Source organism: Dipodomys spectabilis, unplaced genomic scaffold, assembly GCF_019054845.1.
Source record: "Dipodomys spectabilis isolate Male_0828 unplaced genomic scaffold, ASM1905484v1 ptg000499l, whole genome shotgun sequence".
NCBI lineage: Eukaryota > Metazoa > Chordata > Mammalia > Rodentia > Heteromyidae > Dipodomys > Dipodomys spectabilis.
Window position 1 is genome coordinate 278,040 of NW_024871176.1, and position 24,850 is coordinate 302,889.

The 24,850-nt window shown below is 53.4% G+C and overlaps 1 protein-coding gene across 1 annotated transcript; it reads left to right on the top strand.

Moving 5' to 3' along the window:
- Nucleotides 1–1,655: 1,655 nt before the first annotated feature.
- On the top strand, nt 1,656–22,157 carry Fam222a (family with sequence similarity 222 member A). The gene is given in 5 exon segments (XM_042669653.1): nt 1,656–1,715; nt 2,457–2,584; nt 19,911–20,359; nt 20,361–20,717; nt 20,719–22,157. Coding segments are annotated over 5 exon segments (1,431 nt in total). The 5' UTR covers nt 1,656–1,662; the 3' UTR covers nt 21,163–22,157.
- Nucleotides 22,158–24,850: the final 2,693 nt, after the last annotated feature.

A 24,850-nucleotide genomic window follows, 5' to 3' on the forward strand; every position in this document is an offset into this window, starting at 1 on the left:
GAGCCTAGTATGTTTTGTTTGTAGGTGATGGGCATAATCTGGGAACCGAGGGAGGGGCGGGTCCACTCTCCATTGGTGTGTGGCAGCCCCTGCCACATGCTAGACCCCTGCCCCACCCCCAGCTGCATCCAGTGGCAGGACATGGGGTCCTAGAAGGCTGGGCAGGGAGCTAGGGGAATTGGAGGGTAAAGAAAGAAAACTCACTCCTCTCCCAGTGCAGACAGTCTCAGGCTACAGGGCAGTTTTGACCTCCTGCTTTCCAGAGGTGAGGAACAGAACAATCTAGGTAGGCTGTCCTGGAGAAGCTGAGCGGAGGCCTTGCCTTGGACACTATCTCCTCCGAAAACCCTGCTGTCCTGAGCTCAATCAGGTGGCTCCCTTGGCTCCCAGATGACCTGGGTACCTGAATTAGAGACCAGACCCCTGGGGAGGCAGCTCGGGGACTTGACAGGGCTCCAGCGCCGGCAGCCTGCCCTCTCCCAACACCAGGTCCAAGCGTGGCAGGATGGGTGGCGATCGGGAACTGGAGCCCTGGAGATAGGCTGGACTTCTGGCTCCCTGCACCTGCTGAAGGTGGGGGTGGGGGTCAGAGGGATCTTGGAATGACTTCCATAGGCCAGAGAGGGGAAGTCTGCCTCCCCCTAAGGTCATGCTGGAAGGGGGCGGCTCAGTCTCAAGCCTAAGATGCCCCTGTGACCTCCCTCTTACCTCCTGGCCACTGCCTACTGGGGCCCCAGGCACACCATCACCTCCTCTGGCCTAGCTATTCACCTGTGGAGGGAAGGGGCATGCAGCTCTCCCCCACCCCCCATATCAGGGTGACAAGAAGAGGACTCTGCTCTGGAACAGATGGGGGGGGGGGAGGCAGGGCCAGGGGAGCCTGGGCACGAACCTCTCACCTCGCAGCGCGTACCAGTTACGAGGCCCTGAACACTGTGTGTGCATGCGAGGGGGCAGCCGGCACAAGTGTGCCACAGGTGTATACCACACATCCTGAGCGTGTGCTGGCAGGGTGTCGGAGTGGAGGGAGCCCACGTGCTCCGCTGTGGCCGACCTCCAGGGATGTGGTGGCACCAGCCTGAGCCCAACCTGCCCCCCGCCCCCCCCCCCCCCCCCCCCCGCTCCCATCCCAGGCCCCCCAGGAGCCGCACCGCATTCTGAAGTCAAGGGCTTGCATCCTTGTTGTAAGCCCCACTTCACTCCCTCCTTAAACTGTATAATTTCTGCCTGATTGTAATGGCATATTTTAAAATTGCCAGAAATCAGAGCTGGGAAGTGGATACTGCAGCGTTTATCACCTCGCTGTGTTAAGGCTGGCGACTGGGGGGAGGGGAAGAGAATCACCCACCCTCCCCCACATCCATTCCCCTTCCCTCTCTCACTCTCTCTCTTTTTTGAGACAGTAATAGGAGAAAATTGGTTTTGAAACTGAATAAAAGTCCCTTTCAGAGGAAATCATTTCTTTCAGGGTACCTTTGCTGAAAGTAAAATAGAGCATAATGAAAGGTGGTTACGTGATTGTCTTTCATTTACTGAGAGACCAGGACAGACGGGAGGCTGCCGCCATCTCTGGGAAATACAAGATTGGAATAATTGCACCGTAACAAGGAGCTTGTTGTGAAATTAGTATCTTAAGAAAGTAGTGAAAAAAGGCTTTTCCTCATGAATACTTCATTATTAGAAGAAAGCGGCAGGATTCAGAGCTCCAGACACCTGTTTAGTATTGAATAACTTCCCTTTCTTCCCTTTAAACACACCGTCCCCCCCCCCGTACCCCCCTTTTCTCCTTTCAGAACAACACAGGAGGATGGAGGTGACCAGCCTGGTGCAGGGATAGGGTGGGCTGGGCTGCAGTGCCCACAGAGGGGTGGACTGCAGGGTCTCTAGAGTTGAGCTCATACCTGGACCCACCTTCTCTGTGGCCTAGAGAGAGGAAGGGGCCGAGCTGGGAAGCCCCCACCCTCTCAAGGTAGCCTCCAAGGCAAGTCTGTCCTGTCCCTGCTCAAGGGCTTTGCGCCCCAGGAATGTGCCTTCACCTGCCAAAGCCTACTTGGCAGGAAGCAGGGCCTGACATCGCCACCACAGGCAGAGGCCAGACCAGCACTTAAGGAAATGGGGACACCAGTATAGACTGCATAGATCACCAGAGGCGGCCTTCCCCCTCTTGCTCTACTCATAGGATGATCAGAGAGCTGTGTCCTCTCCAGCCAGGGCAGTCTGTCTTGGGACATGGGAAGGTGAAGCCTGAGTTGATCTAAGGGTACCAGAGCAACCCCTGGAGGAGGTATCCCACACGCTAAATGGGCCATCTGCTCTCGACACCTTGGACGAGCTCTGCCTGGGCCTCAGTCTCCTCATCTGATAGAGGCAAAAGATGGGAGGTCTGCTTTGAAAAGCATGGTCCTGGGGAGGATGTGCAGCTGTGAGTGACATGCATCTCACTTTCCTCCTGACAGGGACCCTGCCACTGAGCGCACTACACCGGGGACCCCCAGTTCAGCCATGCTGGCCTGTCTGCAGAGGACCCAGAACCCCCCGGGTCAACACCTGGCCTGCCCAAGCAAGAGCCTGGAGCTGCGCAAATGTGAGTGGGCCCTTCCAGCTCCCTCCTCCCCCACCCGCTGCTCTGAGTCCACAGGGCAGGTGCCCCCCGGGAAAGCCACTCACCCCTGTGAGTCTCTACCATGATGTGGATGTGTCATGTGGCGAAGGGTGTGCTCTGTGGTTCTCTCTGCCCAGGCCCTGGTTGCCTGGCTTACCTTCATTTCATGCAGCAGCCCAGAGCAGGATTCTGCATGGGATCTGGCCCAAGGCCTCAGGGACTGGGGGATGGAGGCACACCCTTCCTTCAGGCGTGGCTTTACCACGTCAGATTAGGGTCAGACTTGGTGGCCTCCCAGGCTCTGTCTTCTGTGACCGTGGCATCAGCATCCCCCTGACCCCTGACAATTTTTCGCTATCTTGGAGCCTTCAAAAGGAAGTTTCACTGACTGTTTTTAATGGTCACCCCTTGCTCGCTCTCTCAAAAGGAAAGTTGACCAAAGTACATAGAAATGTTTAGAAATAGGGAGGTTTGCATTGACATGTTTTTCTGGTGTCTTTGAGGAGAAATCTGAGGCTCTGGTGGCACAGGCCTGGGCTGCTGCTGTAGCTATTGGTTGAGGTTGACGTCCATCTCCAGTGTACCAGTCTCTGCCTCTCCCTCCTTTGGGCTTCTGGCCTACAGCCCAGGATCATTGGCTGTTTATCATGACGCTGACGCTGTGGCTTCTTTTGAGTATTTGTTTATCTTTATACAAGGTAACATGCTTGGCCCATATTGCTGAGGAAGGAAGGGGTATGCAGATGAAAGCAGCCCATGGGTCAGCATCCTGTGTGGCCCCCCAGGAGATGTTTAATGGGTGTCCCAGCAGACATGTGTCCATGCTTACGTTACACAGTCCTGCCCCTCACTTTGTCACTTTAAAATAAATCCCCTATGCCAGTTTCTAGAGACTGTGCTCTTACCACCTGGCTGGCCCTAGCAAGGATGAACCATAATTTATGTGAACAGTCCCTCTAAGTTGAGACTGTACCCAACCTGTTGCTCTTACAAGCCCTGCAGCAGTGAACCCTGTCTGTGTCACAGTGTGTGGAGAAACTGCAGGCTGTCTCTCTAGAAGTAGAAGTTCTGGGTCAAAGATGTGTGCATTGTAATCTTCATTGATGTAAGCCCAACCTCTTGAGAGAGACATGCCACCACACGGGGGGGGGGGGGGGGGCAGAGGGTCTGCTCCCCACACAGATGCTGTCACACCATGCTCTGCTTACCTGAGCAGAGAGAACAGGACCACGGTCATCTTTGTTTAAAATGACTGAGTTTGAGCATCTTTTCTCGTGTAAACCATTTGTTTTTTCTTTGAATAATCTACTTCTGTGGTCCTTTTTTTTTTTTCCAATTGGGTAGAATTTGTCTCTTATTGACTTGGAGGAGCTGTTTGTATGTGATGGAATTTAGACCTCTGTCTGTCATGAACTGCATAGATTTTTCCCAGTTTGTTTGCTTGTCCTTTGGTTCTGCCATTGGAGGAATTTTAGTTGGTGAGATTTCTCAGTATTTTTTTTCTGGCCTTTAGATTTTTTGCACCATACTTAGAAAGTATTTCCTCAGGCTGATATATTTTTTAACTGTTCAGGATAGTTTTAAAAAAATTGTATTGTTGGTACAGGGAAGGTGGCTCAGTGGTAGAGCGCTTGCCTTGCATGCAGGAGGCCCTGGGTTCGATTCCTCAGCACCACATAAACAAAAAGAAAAAAGCCGGAAGTGGCGCTGTGGCTCAAGTGGTAGAGCACTAGCCTTGAGCGGAAGAGCTGAGAGACAGCGCCCAGGCCCAGAGTTCAGGCCCCACGACCGGACCCAAAAAAAAAATTGTATTGTTATTATAAAGGTGATATACAGAGGAGTTACATTTCTTTTTGGATAATATCATCCCTTCCCTTGTTCTTTTTTGTTGTTGTTGGTGGTGGTTGTGGGCCTGAACTCAGCCTGGGCACTGTCAGCTCTTCAGCTCAAGGCTAGCGCTCTACCACTTGAGCCACAGTGCCACTTCCAGCTTTTTCTGCTTATGTGGTGCTGAGGAATCGAACCCAGGGCCTCATGCATGCAAGGCAAGCACTCTACCACTGAGCCACCTTCCCAGCCCTCCCTTACTCTTCTTTTTTGGGGGGGGATGCGGGGGGAGCTTGAACTCTGGATCTGGGCGCTGTCCCTCAGCTCTTCGGCTCAAGGCTATCGCTCTACCACTTGAGCCACAGCGCCACTTCCAGTTTTCTGGTGGTTGATTGGCGATAAGCGTTTTAGGGTCTTTCTTGCCTGGGCTGGCTTTGAACCTTGATCCTCAGATCTCAGACTCCTGAATACCTAGAATTACAGGCGTGAGCCACCGGCGCCTGGCCCTTACTCCTCTTTAAGGAAAAAATTCCCCTAGGGATTAATCCAGTTCTCTTTATGGTTTTTAAAAACACATATATGATTTGTATATTTCTAAAGGTTTCTCCAGCTTTTTAAATTCTTTTTTTTTCAGTCATGGGGCCCGAACTCTGGGCCTGGGCACTGTCCCTCAGCTTTTCAGCTCAAGGCTAGCACTCTACCACTTGAGCCACAGTGCCACTTCTGGCTTTTTCTGCTTATGTGGTGCTGAGGAATTGAACCCAGGGCCTCATGCATGCAAGGCAAGCACTCTACCACTGAGCCACCTTCCCAGCATCTCTCCAGCTTTTTATGTATCTTAAAACTATGATTTCAGTTTTGTAATTTTTCTGGCATATGGTGTGAGGTGGGCCTGGAACTTCAGATCTTCCTGCCTAAGCTTCCTAAGTGTGGGATTATAGGCATGGGCCACCACATCCTAGCCTGTTTCAATTATTGTAGTGTTACAATGCGTTTAGAAAATGTAATGGCTTTTGAGTTATAATTTGCATACCAGCAACCCATTACAAGTATTAATAATGATTTACAGTAGATTCACAAACAGTGCAGCTGTCACTACAGTTTTACACATACACACACACATATATATTTATATATGGATATGGATGTATGTATTTTTTTTGCCATGGCCTCATGCTTTTGCTTGGCTTTCTTTCTTGGCTAATATTTTTGCACTGGAACCATGCCTCCAGCCAAGTTTTTTTTTTCTTTTTGGTCAGTCATGGGGTTGAAGTCAGGGTCTGGGTACTATCCCTAAACTCTTTCACTCAAGGCTAACACTCTACCATTTTGAGTCACAGCGCCACTTCTGGTTTTCTAGGGTTTAATTGGACATAAGCATCTCAGGGACCTTACTACCTGGGCTGGCTTTGAACCCCAGTCCTCAGATCTCAGCCTCTTGAATAGCTAGGATTACAGGCATGAGCCACTGGCACCTGGCAGCAGCCCAGCTTTTTGCTAGTTGGTTGGAGATGAGTCTCTTGGACTTTGTACAGTCCAGGCTGGTCTCAAACCACGATCATCAGACCTCAGCATCCTGAGAAGCATAAGCCACTGTCACCTAGCACGATGGTCAGTTTTCACAAGCAGCAGCCCATGTCCGTTGACACAGCCCCTTTCTTCTCTGTAGGTTTCTCACGTCTGGACTGCTGTCAGCATGTTTGTCAAGGCTCATTTGTATTGTAGCATGTTTCTATACTGGATGGAGCTTCTTCCTTCCGCATCCCAAAACACTCTTGGCTGCTTTGTATTTTGCCATCTGCACTATAGAATCGTCTTACCTAGATAAGACCGAAAATCTCACTTATGGTTTTGTTTTGTTTTTACGGGGTTTGTATTACACTTACAGATGAATCTAGAACCTAGGAAGATATCTCATTTTCTTGTTTTTCTTTTTGTTGTTTGTTGTGGGGCTTGAACTCAGGGCTTGGGCACTGTCCCTGAGCCTCTTTGTGCTCAACTCTAGCACTCTACTACCTGAGCCACAGCTCCACTTCTGGTTTTTGAGTGGCTAATTGGAGATTACAGTCTCATGGGGACTTTTCTTCCCCAGTCTGGCTTCAAACTGTGATCCTTAGCTCTCAGCCTCTTAAGTAGCTAGGATGACAGGTGTGAGCACCAGTGCCCGGTGTCAGACTTCCTTTTGTGTCCCTCAGGAACATCTTAACATTCATTTAAGTCTTGCATGTTTTGGGTTAAGTTCACTTCTAGGCAGCTGAGCTAGTTTTGGTAAGTGTTTTCTTCTGTAAATGGAGGTTGTCTCTATGAAGGCTATTAACTTCTGCACCTCACTGAGTTCTTTTATTGTCTTTAAATGGTTTTTTTTATTTTGTCTCGGGTTTTCCAGTTATCACTGCAAAGGATAATTTTCTCTCCTACTTTGTTTTATACCTTAATTTTTTTTTTGTTAATAGAGTAGGCTACTGTCCTTGGAACAATGAAAATAATAGTGGTGATAATAGCTTCTATATTTTTCCATTAAGGAAATGCTGGCTTTGGGGCAGGTGTTTTATTGGGTTACATAAGTCTCCATCTGTTCTTGTTTTATTAAGGAGGATGTTGACCTTGACCAAATTACTTTCTAGTGTTTATGAAAAGAAGTATATGGTTTCTTTCCTACAATCCCTTAATATGAATGACAATAGATTCCTTTGTATTGAACCATCTTTGCATTCTTGATTGAACCCCACTGAGATATGGGGCATGACTTCCTGAATTTTCTGTTATTTTCTATAGAATTTTTGTTCCAATTTCATCAGAAAGATGGTTCTTTTCTTTTTTTAGAAATTTATTAATTTAGGACTGGGAATGTAGTTTAGGATTACAGGCGTGAGCCACTGGTGCCTGGACTTACTTTGTTTTTAACAAAGGAATCAGCTAAATATACAAGTCTGACTAACTCTAGTCTCTTCACCAGTCATTCTTTCTCAAGTAAATTCCTCCCCCCAAATGGGAGCCCAGGCAGCATCTCAGATGACAACATGACAACATGCTTCTGTAGATGACCAATGTGCTTCGGCACATATAGAAGTGCACTGTGGCAACTTTCCATGTGTGTTCAAGAGTAGAGGCTTGGGGGGCTGAGAAGGTGGCTCAGTGGTAGAGTGCTTGCCAAAAAGAGTAGAGACTTGGGGTTGGGAATGTGGCTTAGTTGTAGAGCGCTTGCCTAGCATGTGTGAAGTCCTGGGTTCGATTCCTCAGTACCACATAAACAGAAAAGTTGGAAGTGGTAGAGTGCTAGCTGAGCACAGAGAGGTTCAGACTCAGAGCCCACGCCCATAGTTCAGGCCCCAAGACTGGCAAGGAAAAAGCAGACATTTATTTATTCTTGAGGATTGTGTCAATATGTAGGCCAGGCTGGTCTTGAACCCTGTATCCTTCCTTAGCCTCTTGAGTGTGTATACCACCACTCCTAGTATGGCAGGTTTTGTTCCCTTTTTCTCCTGTGCCATGGAACAGTTTAAATATAATTGGAGTTATCTGTTTCTAAAAGCTAGTGGCTTTTCCCATAAAGTTGTCTAGGCTGGGCTGTTTATTTGAGGGTACCTAGTGGCTCTCTGATGATGCTATTTCTTCTGCAATAGCTATTTAATTATTCCACTGCTTGTTGTTGTTGTTGGTGGTGGTCATAGGGCTTGAACTCAGGGCTTGGCCGTGGTCCCTGAGCCTCTTTGTGCTCAAGGCTGGCACTCTACTACTTGCGCCACAGCTCCACCTCTGTTTTTTGAGAGGCTTGTGGACTTTTCCTTTCCAGGCTGACTTTGAACCTCAGTCCTCTGATTTCAGCCTCCTGAGTAGCTAGGATTGCAGGTATAAACCTGGCCTGATTTTGGGAGGGAGGGCAGGGACACAGGTAAGTTCCAAGGTTTAAATTCAAGGCTTAGAGCCTGTTAGGCAAGTATTCTACCACTCTAGCCATGCCTCCAGCCTTTTTGCTTTAGTTGTTTTTTTCAGGTAAGATTTTGCTTTTCTTGCCTCAGCTGCCATGGACTGTGATCATCCCTCCCACGCTGCACCTTTCATGCAGCTAGCATGACAAGTGCATTCCACCAGCGCCCAGCTTTCTCATTGAGATGGCTTCTTTTGAACCAACCTGTCCTTGAACCATGATCCTTCCAATCTCTGTCTCCCAAGTAGCTAGGAATAATTTTTTGTATGAAAAAACTTTAAGACTCTGAAGTCTCTGATCACTTTTTTTTTGTTTGTTTAGTTTTTTTTGTGGGTTCTGGGCTTGGGCACTATTCCTCTCCTCTTGAGCCACAGCGCCACTTCCGGTTTTCTGGTGGTTTACTGGAGATAAGACTCACGGACTTTCCTGCCCTGGCTGGCTTTGAACCTCGGTCCTCAGATTCCAGCCTCCTGAGTAGCTAGGATTACAGGAGCCACTGGTGTCCGGCTTTCTGAACACTTCTTTACATAGATCTCGTGGGTTCTAATATGAAATGTTTTTGTTTTTTCTTTTGGTTTCTCACTATTTATGACAGATATTCTACACTCATAATTTTTGCTAGTCAAAATTTCCTTGAGGCAAGGCCATAATCTTTTTTTTTTGTGGGGAGGGGGGGTCCGGTCGTGGAGCCTGAACTCTGGGCCTGGGCGCTGTCCCTCAGTCTTCAGCTTAAGGCTAGCGCTCTACCACTTGAGCCACAGCGCCACTTCCGCTTTTTTCTTTTTGCTTATGTGGTGCTAAGGAATCGAACCCAGGGCCCCATGCATGCAAGGCAAGCACTCTACCACTGAGCCACCTTCCCAGCCCTGCAAGGCCATAATCTTGATCAATCAGAGAATGAAATCATCTGACTCCATCTGACTCTCTGTGAATGGCCCCACAGAGAACATTTGGGGCAGGGGGTGGTTGTGTGTGTGTGTCCCAGGACTTGAACTCACAGCCTGGGCACTCTCTCTAAGCTTTTGTTCTAAAGGCTAGTGCTCTACCACTCAAGCCACAGCTTCACTTCCAACTTTTTGGTGGTTAATTGGAGATAAGAGTCTCGGACTTGCCTGCCTGGGCTGGCTTTGAACTGCAGTCCTTAGATCTCAGTCTCCTGAGCAGCTAGAATTATGGACATGAGCCATTGGCACCTGGCCTACAATAAACAAAATGTCTAGAGACAAACAAAATGATTAAATTACAGTGTTCCATTCTTTTATTTTTGGTCAGTCGTGGGGCTTGAAGTCAAGGCCTGGGCATTGTCCCTGAGCTCTTTCGTTCAAGGCTAGTGCCCTCCACATTGAGCCACAGCTCCACTTCTTGTTTTCTGGTGGTTAATTGGTGATAAAAGTCTTACCCAGGCTGGTTTTGAACACTGATCCTCAGATCTAAGCCTCCTGCGTAGCTAGGATTATAGGCATGAGTCGCCAGCACCAAACTCAATATTTCATTCTTTATATTCTCTTGGAGTTGACTTTGTATTTTCAAACCTCTGTTATCTGACATTGAAGATGAGAACACCAGTGGATTTTTACCATCCCCTGCTATCCCTCCTCCTCCCTTCCATTGTCAGTGATATCACGGCTGTGTTCTAGGGCTGATAACATCCGGCTGCATCCACACAGTCCCCACCTGTCTCAGTCTCCTCAGTGAGTAAGGGCAGTACTGGCTCAACACCAGCTCTTTGGCCTTAGGTTGCATCATCTGATGCTGGCCCTTTTGGGCACTGCTGGGCGGCCTCAGGTAAATTGTACACCTGAGACTCCTGCACATTTCCCCATGGTCGGTCTGTTGCCTTTCCACTTGAACAGTTGAAAAAGGGAATTCATGGGTCAGTTGATTCCTTCAGCATTTCACAGCCTCCTACCCTCTTCTAATGTTGCATGTTTCCATGGAGAAGTGGGAGCTGACTTTTCCTGACTCTCTCACGTCCAGTTACTTTCACAGGATGTGTTGCATTGTGTGGCTTACCTGTTGGAGTCTTTCTTTCTTTCCCTGGAACTGGGTACCCTGTTCATTGAGCACCCAGATCCAAAGCTGGGGTTCTTTCAGTTTCCTTCTTCGGGATCTCCAGTTAGGCGTATACTGGCTGTACCCCACTTGTCTTCTCCAAGTACCCTCTGCTAAGCCTGCCAAGTCCTTATTTCCTTTTCATTTTCCTTTTCTCCCTGTGTTCAGCACTTAACTGTTTCACTTTCCTCTTTGCTTTGACAATAAGGTTTTCCCTTCTACTCTTATATATCTGCTTTGTGCTTTCGCTCTACAGAAACAATTGTTCACTGTTATTCCTTCATGATGAAACACTGGGCTGTAAACACCTCTTCTGTGGCTACAATCCTGTCATGAGTGAAACGTGTCTTTTGTCAACCATCACATGACTTTGCTTGTGCTTTCCCTTGCCTTCATTTTTAATACATTTGCTTAGGTTCTATACTTGTGTGTCCCTCCGTTTCGGGTTTGGGCACTGCTGGCTCTCTGTGCATTCAGCAGTAGCACTTTTCTCGTTGCTTCTCTCAGCCTCACCTGGCTTCTGCTGCTACTGGCAACCTAGACAACTCATTTGCTCACCCTGGTGCAGCAGCTGTATTGTATTCCACTGCACAGATAAAGACCAACACACCTGAGCTGGGAAGGTGGCTCAGTGGTAGAGCACTTGCCTTGCATGCATGAGGCCCTAGGTTCGATTCCTCAGCACCACATAAGCAGAAAAAAAGCCGGAAGTGGCGCTGTGGCTAAAGTGGTAGAGCGCTAGTCCTGAGTTGAAGAGCTGAGGGACAGCGCCCAGGCCCAGAGTTCAGGCCCCAAGACCGGATCCAAAAAAAAAAAAGACCAACACACCTAATCCCTGCCTCTTTGACAGGGACGTAAAGGTTGTTTCTCATTTCTTGCCACTCCAAATATCGTGTGTGTGTGTGTGTGTGTGTGTGTGTGTGTGTGTGTGTGTGTGTGTGTGTGTGCGCGTGCGCGCATGCGCATGCACACGTGCATGTGTGCCAACACACACTGGCTTGAACTCAGGGCCTGGGTGCTGTCTGAGAGTTTTTTGCTCAAGGCTGGCACTCTACCGTACCTTGAACCTCTACTTCAGGCATTCTGCTGGTTAATTGGAGATGAGAGTTTCAGACTTTCTGCCCAAGCTGGCATTGAATCCAAATACTCAGATCTTAGCCTTCTGAGCAGCTTGGACTACAGGCATGAGCCCCAGACCCTGATTCGGAACATCTTTGTACATGACTATCTGTGTACAGATTCTTGCAGGAGGGACTCACCGCTTCAGGGGGCCATGCTATTTCACCCTGGGCGGCTATGCAGCTGTCATGGCTGCCTGCCTTGCCCTCCACTGCCAACTGGCTGGAGGCAAGAGCTGGGTTTGATGACAGGGGCTTCCTTCCTGCTCCACAGCCGGAACTGTGGAGTGCACAGGGCCACCACAGATGACCTCCTTCTCCTCCCCCCGCCCCCGCCCCTCCGCCTCTGCCCGCACAGATCCTTTCACATCTCTGCACTTATTGGAAAAGACACTGACTCCATTTGTAATTGAAGAACACAGGAAAGAGGGAGGCAGGAAGGGAGATAAGCAAATTGAATCCGGCACTGTGCTGCCGGTCAGTGCCTGGACGCTGAGCCGAGGGACTCCCCCCCTTCCTTTTGGATGAGATTCTTGGGTGATGGAGACCTCTAATCCCGTAGTGCCCCAGGCAGAACCAAGGCTGGTCCTCAGCTTCAGGCCGTGCCATTTTCCCCCAAGGAAGCTAGGTCTCAACCAGGCTATGGACAACATCGTCATGAACAAGTCACCTCTGAGGGTTTGTGTTCCCACTTCTATGAGGAAAAGGTGGGGGAGGCCAGCCCTGGCCATCTGTGAGGATGATGTCAAAGACCCCGGGGGGAGCATAGAGGTTTTTATGTCTTGTGGGTATTATGCCTATCTATGAGCAGAATTTCTGGATCACAGAGTCACTGCTGAACTTTTTGAGCAAGTACCAAGCTATAGCCCGGAGTGGCTGCACTATTTATTTCCCTACTGAAATTGAATTCTAGTTTCTTTACCTCTTTTCCAACACTTTCTTCCCTCTGCCTTTTTGATGATAACTATTTTAGTGGATCTCATTGTGGTTTATATTTGCACCTGCCTAATGGTTAAGGTTTGCTAGCATCTTGTGGGTGGATGGGTGTATTTGCCGGTCCTAGAACTTGAACTCAAGACCTGGGCATAGTCCCTTGGCTCAAAGCTACTACTCTACCACTTAAGCTACAGCTCCATTTCTGGCTTTTTGGTGGTTAATTGGAGATAAAAGTCTCACAGACTGTTCTGCCTAAGCTGGTTTTGAGCTGTGATCTCAGATCTCAGCCTCTTGATTAACTAGGATTACAGGCGTGAGCCACTAGCACCCAGCTTTTTTTGGGGGGGTCTGGTTATTTTGGAAGAGGAGTTCCACTCTTGTCACCCAGGCTGACCTGGAACTTGGGATCCTCCTTCCTCAGCCTCCTAAGTGTTGGGATTACAGGCAGGTACCACCATGCCAGGCTTCTCAGAATTGTTGCCTTAATTTGTTTTTTGATGTTTAGTGTGAATGTATAGAAATACAGTTGGTTTTTGTTTGTTTAGTTTTGGTTTTTTTAGGTGGTCCAGTCGTGGGGCCTGAACTCTTGGCCTGGGCGCTGTCCCTCAGCTCTTCAGCTCAAGGCTAGCGCTCTACCACTTGAGCCACAGCGTCACTTCCAGCTTTTTTTTTCCTGCTTATGTGGTGCTGAGGAATCGAACCCAGGGCCTTAAGCATGCAAGGCGAGCTCTCTACCACTGAGCCAACTTCCCAGCCCCTGGTTTTTTTGTTTTTGCCGGTCATGGGGCCTGAACTCTGGGTCTGGGCTCTGTCCCTCAACTCTTCAGCTCAAGGCTAGCGCTCTACCACTGGAGCCACAGCACCACTTCCGGCCTTTTCTGTTTATATGGTGCTGAGGAATCGAACCCAGGGCCTCATGCTTGCAAGGCATGCACTCTACCGCTGAGCCACCTTCCCAGCCCCTACAATTGGTTTTTGTATCTTGATTTTATATCCTGTGACCTTGTACAGCTGGTTTGTTCTTGTATTTTTTTTTGGGGGGGGGGGTCATCTGTGTCTTTCTAAAATGAATGTCTTTTCCTGTGTGCCCTGGCATTTGAAGCTTCCCTCAGTTGGTTGAAGAGCTGACATCTTTGTCTTATTTCTCATTATGGAGAGAAAGCATTCAGTCTTTGACTATTATGTAAAAGTCATCTGTGGATTGTTCGTGTTGTGTTGAATAGTTTATCCTGAAAGGATATGGAGAGTAAACGCTTTTCTGTGTCCACTAAAATGGTTGGGGTTGGGGGAACATTGCCCGTTGTTAAGTCTGTGATGGTAATTTTTTTTTTTTTAACATTGAATCAACCTTGTGTTCCTTAGGCAAGTCCCTGTGGTCGCACTATCTAGACCTTTTTGTCACTGGATTTGGTTTGCCAGTATTTTCATGATTTTTTTTTCCCTCCTTTATTCATAAAGGACATGGGTCTATAGTGGTCTATAGGAGAGAAATATCTTTAGTTTTATTATAAGGTAATAATACTAACCTTACAGAATCACTTTAGAAGTGTTCCCTCCTCTTTCTGGAAGTGTTTTGGAAGCCCTCGTGTTACTTAAATGCTTGATAGAATCCTGGCTAGGGCTTTGCTTTGTGGGTAATATTTCAATTTATTTTAGCCTCTTGTTATAAGTCTATTTTATTCAGATTTCCTGTTTCTTATGCCAGTTTTTGGGTAGTTTATGCCTAGAAATTTGTCCATTTCATCTAAGTATAATATACAGTTTAAAATGGAAATAAATGGACCAGCTGGGTACTTAATGATAGCTCACACCTGTAATCCTAGCTACTTAGTATGCCGAGATCAGAAGATCAAGTTTTGAATCCAGCCAGGGCAGAAAAGTCTTAAGACCCCCATGCATGATCCCTGTCCCATAACCCAGAAGCCAGAAGCAGGGAGCGCAGCCTTTGCTGAGCACGTGCCGTGGGCCTGCAGAGCCATCATACTTGCATCTCTCATTTCATCTTAACCTCCTTCCCCTGGGAACAGGCCACAGAGCCATGCGCCCAGCTGGTAAGAGGGCTCTGGCTTCATACCAGCCCTAGTCCTCCCCTCCCCTCCCGAGGTCAGGGGTCAGGGCAGGTCCAGGTCCCTGGGGAGGCCAGCAAGGCGCTGCTGCTCCACGTCCCTCCCAGTGGAGGCCCAGCCCACAGCCCTCCCCACCCCCTCCTGAGCGACCTCATTAGGGATTCTGCTGGTGCCACCAGCTAATTAGTGTCACGTTAATTGAGCATTCAGAAGGCTGCCACCTCCAAGGGCGGAGTGTCACAGTGAAGGGGAATGCAGATGTGGGCTTCTCTTGGGGGGGGGGGGACTACAAGAAACCTCTTCTGTCCTGAGGCAGCCCTGGACACACACACAGCCCATGAGCTCTGGGACTTGCTGAGTGCTGGTGAAGGAAGGAGAAGGAGGGAGAAACCACACCCCGACATGTCTCCTGGGAGCCTGGCATGCCCTCATTCCCCGCCCACCCCCCCCCCCCCCCCCCCCGGCCCCATTCTGACCCAGAAACCTGGAGTCGCAGGGAGCCACCTCTCCAAGGGCGGCCTGTGGGATCCTGGTTCTGCAAAGCCATGAGGAGGAGGCCGCAGAGCCACCAGCCCAGTTCCAAATCTGCTGCTTCCCACTCCCAGTCGGGGACGTGGGGCAGGTGCACCCTCGCCACACTGCGATCTGCTGGGCTAATGGGGCCAGCCAGCCCCAGCATGGCCTCACAGGGTGAGGGAGCCGGCACCGCTGTCCCCGCTGCCTCTGTGTACCGGACAGGCCTTTCCCACTGCAGACGCCAGCCTCCCCGGGGAGGCCTGGGGTGGCTGCCCCCACCCCCTCCGAGCTGAGCAGGACTGTGCAGTGTCTGCCACAGCACAGAGCTCTGGAGGGTCCTGCCCCAGGCACCCACGCTCAAGGTCAGCCTGCAGCCGGACTCTGCTTCTCACTTCTGGTCCCTGCAGAAGAGGGAACCCTTCCCCCAGCTCTCCCTACCTCCCCACGCCCCCTCACTGCTTCTAGAAGGCAGCAGTGTGGCCAGGGCTGCTCCCATGTGTCCCTGAGGCGGCATTAAACCCCACTCAAAGGGCTGGTTTTAATTGGTTTAATATACTCGTTAATAACTGCGTCTATTTAACGCACCTGTAAAAGGCCCATAACATTAACTTAATGGCAGTGACGATTTGCCCGGCACTTCTTGCCAGCCTTTTAAATGTGCTGACAAGCCTTTGATGGGGGCTGCGGTGGATGGAGACGGATCCAGCCTGGGCCGGGTGGGGCGGGCAGGCCAGCTCCTGGAGTGGGAGCCCCCGGCCCGCATACCTGAGTCCTCATCCTCCTTGGCCCGCCTCAGCCCTGCCTGTGCAACCCTGGTAGGCAGTGGTTCGCCCTGGCTTGATGCCTGCTCCCCCGACGTGTGACCTTCTAAGACCCCAGCCTCCACAAGGCCTTGGAGCTCTCCCATTCCCACGCCGCTCCAGAGCACCCACTGCGTGGTGCCATTCTTCTATGTAGTGTCAGGATGGCAAGAAGAGCAGCATCTGCCCGCAAAGGCTAGGAGACAAGTCAGTGCGCAGCTGGGGTGCGAGGGAGCTGTCTTTCTTTTGGGAGGCATGTCAGCTGAGACCTGGAGGGTCGGGAGAGCCCACGTCCGGGTGGGTGGGTGGAAGAGGGTCACCCAGCACTGAGCACGCCAGTGTGAGCAGCAGCCCCCAGGTGGACAGCAGGGACTCGGACTCCACTGGTCTCCACCCCGAGGTGCTGCGGCTGCCAGTGCCTTCCCTCAGCCCCAAGCCCACCCCGTGTAGGGCAGGCCATGGGAGCCAGGGAGGGTCGGCAGACGTGGTGGGGATGGATGGGGCCCCTCCCCAGGCTCCCTGCAGGGGACTCCAGCAGAGCGGACCTGCGCACCCTCCCTCATCCCAGCCCACTGGTGTCCATGGCTGGCCACTGGCAATTGCAGAGAAGCAAAGAAGTAAAACTTCTGTCATCCTCGGGCCCACAGTCCCTTCCAGGGTGGGCCCCCGCTGTCATTAAACAAAGCATGGTGCAGCGAAGGAGAGAGACAGGGCTGAGGGGGGACAGTGAGCCTGGGATCCTCCTCTCCCACATTCTCAAGTCCGCCTGGTGCCTCTGCCGGCCCTTCCTCACGCAGGTATGGTGCACAGCCAGGTCCCACAGCGGGCCCGCCTTTGCTCTGCCCTCTCTCACCCCGAACGCTTCCCAGCACTCACCCTGGCCCCCGCACCTGCTCCCACGTCCCTTAGCTGCCCGCAGGGTTCCCTCTCCCTCCCTCCCCCCACTGACCATCAAGTCCAAACTAGGCACCTTTCACCCCGCCACTCAGTCCACCTCCCTGCTCCTCCTGACTCCAGACTAGCGACAAGCAGCCATTCATTATGCTCAGTGCCAGGACAGGACGGTGCCCTGCTGTGATGTCCCTGGTGGTGGGCATGCTCACTCTGATGGGGCCACGCAGACACCAGCAGGTGGAGGCCACGAGAGCCGCTGTGACATTTCCACACGGCAGAAACAAGATTGCTATCAGTGGACACATTTCCAAGCCATTGCCCATGCTTCTGGTGTGGGGTTGGTGTAGCCCTCCTTCCTCTAGAGGTGCGTGGGCCAAGGAGGGCAGACATCCTGGTGCTTCGAGTCTCTAGGACCTCGAGGAAGGACCTCAGGGCACACTGGAGAGACTGGGGGAAGCTCCGCTCCCAGCGACAGGACTGGCAGAGAGCTAATCCCTGCAGCCACAGCCTCGTCATTCATTCAGTACGGCATTCTTGAGCATCTGTTCAAGAATGTGTGTGCCCAGCAGTGCACACGCAAGGAATCCCAGTCTGGTGGGTAAGGACAAGCCAACAGCAGCGTGGTTTCTGCTGATGGACTGAAACCCATGTGGGGACGGCACCCAGCTGGAGCAGTCAGGATGGATGGGGAGGGAACAGCATCCAGGCTGGACCTTGTGCCAGTTGCCCTCTACTCTGTCCCATCCTTGCCCCTGCCAGGAAACCCACCTCCAACCACACCCCCTGCTGCCGTGGAGCAGGCAGGCCGTGGGCCATGGCAGCGATCTTCGGGGAACAGGCAGAAGTCAAAGACGTACAGGGGGTCTGTAACCAGCCCAGGTCCAGAGCCAGGAACGCTGATGGCCCATGCACACCTCACATTTGGCACACACACACACTGGGAACGCTGAGCCCTGCGCAGTGCACCTGATTCCACTCACAAAGAGTACGAGCTGGCCCTGCCTGGGTTGGGGTGACAGTGACCCGGAAGGCAGACGGAGGGTGTCTGACCCTCTCCAGACCATCTGCTGCCGTGTGCCAAGCTTCCCTCTCCTCAGTGCCTCCCAGGGGGCTGTGCAGCCTGGAACTTGGGAACAGCTTATCCGGGTAGCTTTGCTCAGAGTCTGTCAGAGGCTGTGGCCAGGGCTAGGCCTGTGTCCATCTCTACCAGGCCTCAGTCTCAGAGCAGGAGACCCCAGAGAATGAGCCAGGAGGAACCCCAGTCTCTCTTTGGACCAGGATGTTCAGTCCTCCTTGTGTGGGTCCTAGGAGCCAAGAATCATGCTGAGCATGAATGCTGCAGGCCAAACATAGAGGTGCAGGCCTGTAATCCCTGTACTCAACATACGGAGGTAAGGAGGACTGCAGTTCAAGGACTACCCCAGGCAAAAGCACAAGATCCAATCTGAAAACTAAAGCCAAAGGTCTAGGGCCATCTGGACCCACAGCAGAGGCTTCATACTCAGGAGGCTGAAACAAGTTGTGAGTTCTAGGCCAGCTTATCTGTGAAGTGTTTGTTTTTGTGTCCCCCAAAATAAAGATCACTGAGGGTAGGAAGGTCTCAGAGGCCAGACACCAAATTCCACAGCCCGATTCCTTGTCCCTAAAGTGGAGGCTGCGCCCATGCCTGTTACCGGTGCGCAGAGACTGGCACCTGCCAGTTGGTCACCAAATGTCACCATCTTCTAACACAGCTACAAAAGCTGACTGCCCTCGAGGAGGCCTGCTGACCAGATTGGGGGGTTCACCCCTTTTGCAGTGGATGGGTGCAGGGAGCAGGCGGGCATTGGTTTCTTTCCTTTTTAAGGTTTTAAACACCTAATTTATTCCATCCATTAGATAGATTTTGTAGATTTAATCATTTTCACAGTTGGTGGCTCATTGGCTACTCAAGATAAACTGGGAATGAAGTATAATGGCGGGGACAAATGCGTTTTCACACCACAATGGCAGAACTTGCTTGGGAAGAGAGTTTAAGAGAGACGAAAATACACAGAGATTTTTTTTTCCCCCTCCCGGCAGCCGCTTTTGCTGAGTCTAGTAGGTTACCACAGCTAATTTCACCAGTTTTGTTCATCTGTAAAATTGCATAAAAGTGACATTTTTGTGCTCATTATAGCAACTGCTGATTTATGGCTGGCAAATGAAGAGCGGGTCCCTTTTCTGCGGGACTCTCCAAGCGGCGCTAAGTGCCCATGAAATTGCTTGTATAATGTAGTTTAAATCCAATCTCAGAGAAAGATTCCCCCATTGGCCAAAGTGACATTTCCATTCTCCACACCGAGTTTATTTTAGACCACTTAGGAGGGGGTTGCCCCAGGCAGGGGTCAGGTCCGGGCCCACCCTGCGCTCACCTCCCAGCCCCGGTTAGGTCAGAAGGATGGAGGCCGCTGGCCTGTGGGTTATGCAGTGTGCACAGGGCATCTCACCTGGCCGAGCCTTGCTGGCGTGTGGGATGTTCAGAGCATCAGGACCCCAACTGCTGGATGCATGCGTCCATTCCCAGTGGTGACACGCACATGTTCCGCACTGCCCATGCCCACCCAAGGCTCCTATTCACCTCCTGGGTCGCTCTCCACAAGCTGCTCTGGCACCTGCTCACATCCTGCGTCATTACAGAGATTCTCCCATCTGGCCCTGCCCACTGTTGGAAGTCAGCTTCTGCACACCTCTCCCCTTCCTCCTCTCCTCCTCACCTCACCAGCAGCAAGATTTCCTAGCGGGCAGGCTCCCCAGACCCGAGGCTGCCTGCACCTCCCTCTCACAGGCTGTGAGCCCCCAAAGTGGGGGGCAGGGAGGGGGAGGAGGCTGGCAGAGGCCTGCGCCCTCACCCCTTCCTCTGAGGGCAGAGGGGAAGGCATCTAAACAAACTCAAACAGCCTGTGACCCACCCCATCGCCATTACCCCCCCACACACACCTCTTTACCCATGAGGAAACTGAGGTTGAGTAGTGAAGTCTCTCCCTCAGCGCTCCATGGGTTGGAAAACAGGCTCCGCCATCCTCTGCCAGCCCCTCAGTCCTAGCAGACACTTTGGAAATGGGAAGAAAGGAAGGAGGAGGAAAGCAGGGAGCTGGGCGGCTGGGTGTGCGGCCACCAGGTCAGCGGTAACCTGTGCCTTTGTCCCTGTAGGCGAGGCGGTGGCCAGCTCCATGCATTCCTCCCGCTACCCGAGTCCGGCCGAGCTGGACGCCTATGCGGAGAAGGTGGCCAACAGCCCGCTGTCCATCAAGATCTTTCCCACCAACATCCGGGTGCCGCAGCACAAGCACCTGAGCCGCACGGTCAACGGCTACGACACGAGCACCCAGCGCTACAGCCCCTACCCGCAGCATGCCGCCGGCTACCAGGGCCTGCTGGCCATCGTCAAGGCCGCCGTCTCCTCCTCCAGCACAGCGGCCCCCACCGGGCCCACCAAAAGCGTCCTCAAGAACGCTGAGGGCAAGCGGACCAAGCTGTCGCCGGCCACTGTGCAGGTGGGCATCGCGCCCTACCCGGCACCCAGCACTCTGGGGTCCCTGGCCTATCCCAAGCCACCCGAAGCCCCCGCCCCGCCGCCCGGCCTGCCTGCAGCCGCCACCCGCCACCTCCGTCATCCCCCTGCCCGGCCGGGGCCTGCCGCTGCCGCCTTCCAACCTGCCCTCCATCCACAGCATCCTCTACCAGCTCAACCAGCAGTGCCAGGCCCCAGGTGCTGCACCCGCCACCTGCCAGGGCGTGGCTGTCCCCCACCCCAGCCCGGCCAAGCACGGCCCGGTGCCCAGTTTCCCCAGCATGGCCTACTCGGCCACAGCCGGGCTGCCCGATTGCCGGAAAGGAGCGGAGCTGGGCCAGGGAGCCACGCCAGCCCTGACGCTGGCTGGAGCCACCAAGCCTGCAGGCTACACAGACAGCGGCCTGGATTACCTGCTGTGGCCCCAAAAGCCCCCTCCGCCGCCACCCCCAGCCGCTGCGTGCCTACGGCGGGGGCACGGTGGCCAGCAAGTCCCCCGAGGCCTGCGGTGCGCGGGGCTACGAGCGGGCCGGCGGGTCGCCTCTCCACTGCGGCGTGGGGCTGCCGCCCGGCTTCACCATGGGCCAGTACTTCACAGCCCCCTGGAACAGCGTGCTCGTGACGCCCACCAGCGACTGCTACAACCCTGCGGCGGCCGTGGCGGTGACTGAGCTGGGCTCGGGGGTGGCCACGCTCACAGGCCTGCCCAGCAAGAGCGTGTGCAACACGTCCGTGCTGAGCAGCAGCCTGCAGTCGCTGGAGTATCTCATCAACGACATCCGGCCGCCCTGCATCAAGGAGCAGATGCTGGGCAAGGGCTACGAGACCGTGGCCGTGCCGCGGCTGCTCGACCACCAGCACGCCCACATCCGCCTGCCTGTCTACAGATAAGGCCGCCCGGAGCACGCGTGGACACACGGGCAGGGTGCCAGCCGTAGAACAGGGCGGGCAGCCCCCAGGGGCATGCAGCCCTGCCCCGCGCCTGTGGGTGCTCCCGGGAAAGCGGGGCTGGCTGCCGCAGCAGTGGCGCGCACAGGGGCCTCCCCCACCAAGCTCCTCCTGCCCCGGTGGCTGCCTGGCCCGGGAGGGCCCAGACACAGCCAGTGGCCCGGGCAGGGAGAGGCCGCGCAGCACAGGAGTGCTGCTTCCTGGGTCTGGGGTGGATGTCAGTGAAGGTGGGGCTCCGTCAGGTGCGAGTCACACCGGGTCCCCCTGCAAGCCCTTTGCCTCCTGGAGCAGACAGGAGATCACACTCCCCCCCCACCCTCCTCCCCTGCAACCAATCCAGATGAAGACCACTCGTCCCCCAGAAGCTGACGCCCAGGACTCCAGTTCCCCTGCTGCTCTTCCTCAGACTCTCCCTTCCTAACAATCATCCCGGGACCAATGCCTCCCCCCCCCCCCCCCCCCAGGGCTGCTGCACAGTTGTGCGGGCAGTGCACTGCACAGGGCATTGTCTGAGGAGACGCCACGTACATCCTAGACTTGTGTATTTATTACAACTTTCCGCATCTTGAGGAAGGGCACCATTTTCCTACTCGCACGCGGCGCCAGGAGCTGCGATGGGCCCCGAACAGACCCATCCCAAGGTCCCTGGTGTGTGTGTGCGCGCGCGCGTGTTGCCCAGGAGCCAGTGGGGGGGGATGAGCCCCAATCCAACAAGTCACCCGCAGGGCCTGGCCCTTACCGTCATGGGGAAGAGAAGTGGGGGCCCCAACACGTCCCCGAGCCCAGCCCCTGGCGCTCCAGAAGCGGTACTGTATCTCTCCAAGGCCTGTTCCAGCACTAAGTGCATTTACAAATCTCTGAGAATGTTTTTTTATACTAAAATTGACCATTATATTCTACTGTGAGAAGTGCGGTCCGCACTATATTGTTTTAAAAAGGAAGAGAAAGAAAAAAAAAAAAAGGAAAACACAGATGGTGTCTCAGCTGTCTGCTTGCTTTGCAGCTCCTGTTTTCATTCTTGCTCCTGCCTGCCCACCTCCCTCTGGGACATGGGAGCCACCCTTAGCCCACACTGGCCTGCAGCCCCCAGGGCACATCGAGGGGGGGCGGGGCCCCTCCCGCCACACCCCAGCACATCACTTCCTCGCGAGCTCGGGGCTCCCAGGCTCCAGTGTGGCCCTGCCAGGCCATCTTCCTGGCCAGTGCCCGGCGCACACGCACCATAGCCCAGGAAGCTCAGCATTTGTTCCAACTGCAGAGAGCCTGCCTGAGCGCCCTGTGGGAAGATGCCTGGCACCCTTGGAGGTAGGGGGGTGGTTAGCAAGAAGCCAAGGCTCAGAGACTTGAAGTGACCAGCCAGGGGTCACACAGCCAGGCCAGGTTCCAGCTCCACAGTGGGGATTTTGCCTCAGGTTCCCTCCCTCCCTTTGCTTCCTCCTCAAAGCCTAACATGTAGGTGAGGAGAACTAAAGACCCTCACCCTGACACCCTGCCCAGAGCCCTGCCTCCTTGGCTGCCATGGCAGACGTAAGGACCAGGCCCCGCGCTCGGCAGTACACATAGCCGGCCCAGGAGGGGAGGCAGAGGCTGGGCTTTGGGGGGCTATGTTCCCCACATCCAGCGCACCAGCCTGGCCAGGAAGATCGGCCCTGCCAGTGCAGGCTGGTGTCGCCGTGAACAGTAGCTAATCAGCACAGACAGCAGCGGCTGAGGCTTAGGGCAGCACTACCCAGTAGGGAACGGAAGCAACGCCATCTCACAGACAGGTCCGGGGACCTCGGCACCAGCCCAGCCTGAGGGACCTAGACTAGGAGCCATCTGTCGCCACCACCTCCGGTGATGCACAGAGGCCAGCACCGTGAGCCAGGTGCGGGCCACAAACCCAGCTGGCCGGGCTCAGCACCCTTGGTCCCCTGGGCCCGCCAGCAGCCCCACCCACACTGGGATATGGGCAGGGGGCGGCGTCCGTCTCTGCAGGGTGGGTCTGTGCTAGCCCAGCCGGGGTTGTGCCCGTTCTGAGCACAGACTCCCAGTGTGCCCTGGCCTCAGGCTCAGAGGAGCCGCTGCTCTCCGCCACCTCTTGCATACACGTGGCCCTGCCTATATTTTTAGTCACCTATTTTTTTGGTGACACTGGGCCCCCAGCCCTCTTGTCTTTGTTTTTGAGATAGGGTCTAACTTTGCCCAGACTGGCCTCAAACCCTTGATCTTCCTGCCCTCGCTTTCTGAGTGGCCAGGATTACAGGTGTGTGATACTGAGCCTGGCCATCGGTTACCTTTGTTTATCCCACACACGGGGGCAGGACAGGTAACAAAAGCAACACCACTGCTATTATTTCCAACAGCCCTCAGCTACTATGAGCACAGGAGATACCAAGCTTAACCCTAAAGCTCCTTCATTCCTCCAACCAGAAGGCGCAATGCAGGGCACGTTTCTGTGTGACAGGTGAGGCCAGCGAGGTCCACGATCTGGGCGATTACTTTGTCGGGAAACAGAGAAACAGCTGAGAGAGCACAGGCTTGTCCGAGGCAGCCTGAGCCCTTCACTGCCGTGTTTGCAGAAAACATTCAACCACCGGCAACCCCGCAGCACGGCCTGTTTGGCTTCAGAACCTCCTCCAGGTGTGGGGTCCCAGGGCTCAGCTGTCACGATTTGGGCTGGGTGAAGGAGGCAGAGCGAAGCAGCGGCCTCCGCTGGGCCTCCTCCCGCCTGCTCCAAGAGTCCTCCTCCCTACCAATTGTCCTGGGCCAAGCCGTCCAATAGGATGGCTAGGAGCGCCACGCCCAGCTATAGTATTGTATCAGTCCATCCCGCAGGGATCAGAGCTGAGCAAATCCAGGCTGGAGCCATGGCTGTTGGCCGACACTTACCTGTCCAGGGTGGCTTTGCTTTCTTGACTCATGTCCCTGCTTTCTGTCATTTCTCCAGAAGTTGAGATAAGCTGGCACAAGTGCAACTCCTGAACTTAACCCTGAAGCAGCAACAGGGCCTTTGAGCCCATCTCAGTTCCTGGCCTTGCAGCTTGACCACCAAGCCAGGACCCTCGCGCTCAGTGTCCTGGGGTCAGCCTGACTGCACCGCACCAACAGCTAGGGCCTATGAAAGAGGCCACGCCCCATCCACCTGGCAGAGCCAGCCCCGCCCCACAGGGGAGGCCCCCTTCCCCCCCCCCCCCCCCCCCCCCCGCAGGCTCAGAACGGCAGTAAAATCATTTGGCCTGTGACATGACAGACATATACTTCTTGGGGACTGCCCACGGCCCATCAGCCTGTATCGATAATTGTGTATGAGCTGAAAATAAAGTTGGAAACATCCAAATGGTCCTTGGCAGAGAAAGGTCCCTGACCTCTGGCTTACGGCATCACCCGCTCAGTAGAGAAGAGGGTGGCAGAGGGCCAGAGGGAGGAGTGGAGAAAACTGCCCTGCCAGGCACTGGCGGCTCCTGCTCATAATCCCTAGCTACTCAAGAGGCCGAGGCCTGAAGATCCTCATTCAAAACCAGCCCAGGCAGGAAAGCCCATGAGACTCTTTATGTCCAAAGAACCAGCAAAATGCCAGGGGTGGAGGTGTGGCTCAGGTGGTAGAGTACCTTGAACACAAAATGGACAGCACACACAGACCCTGAGTTCA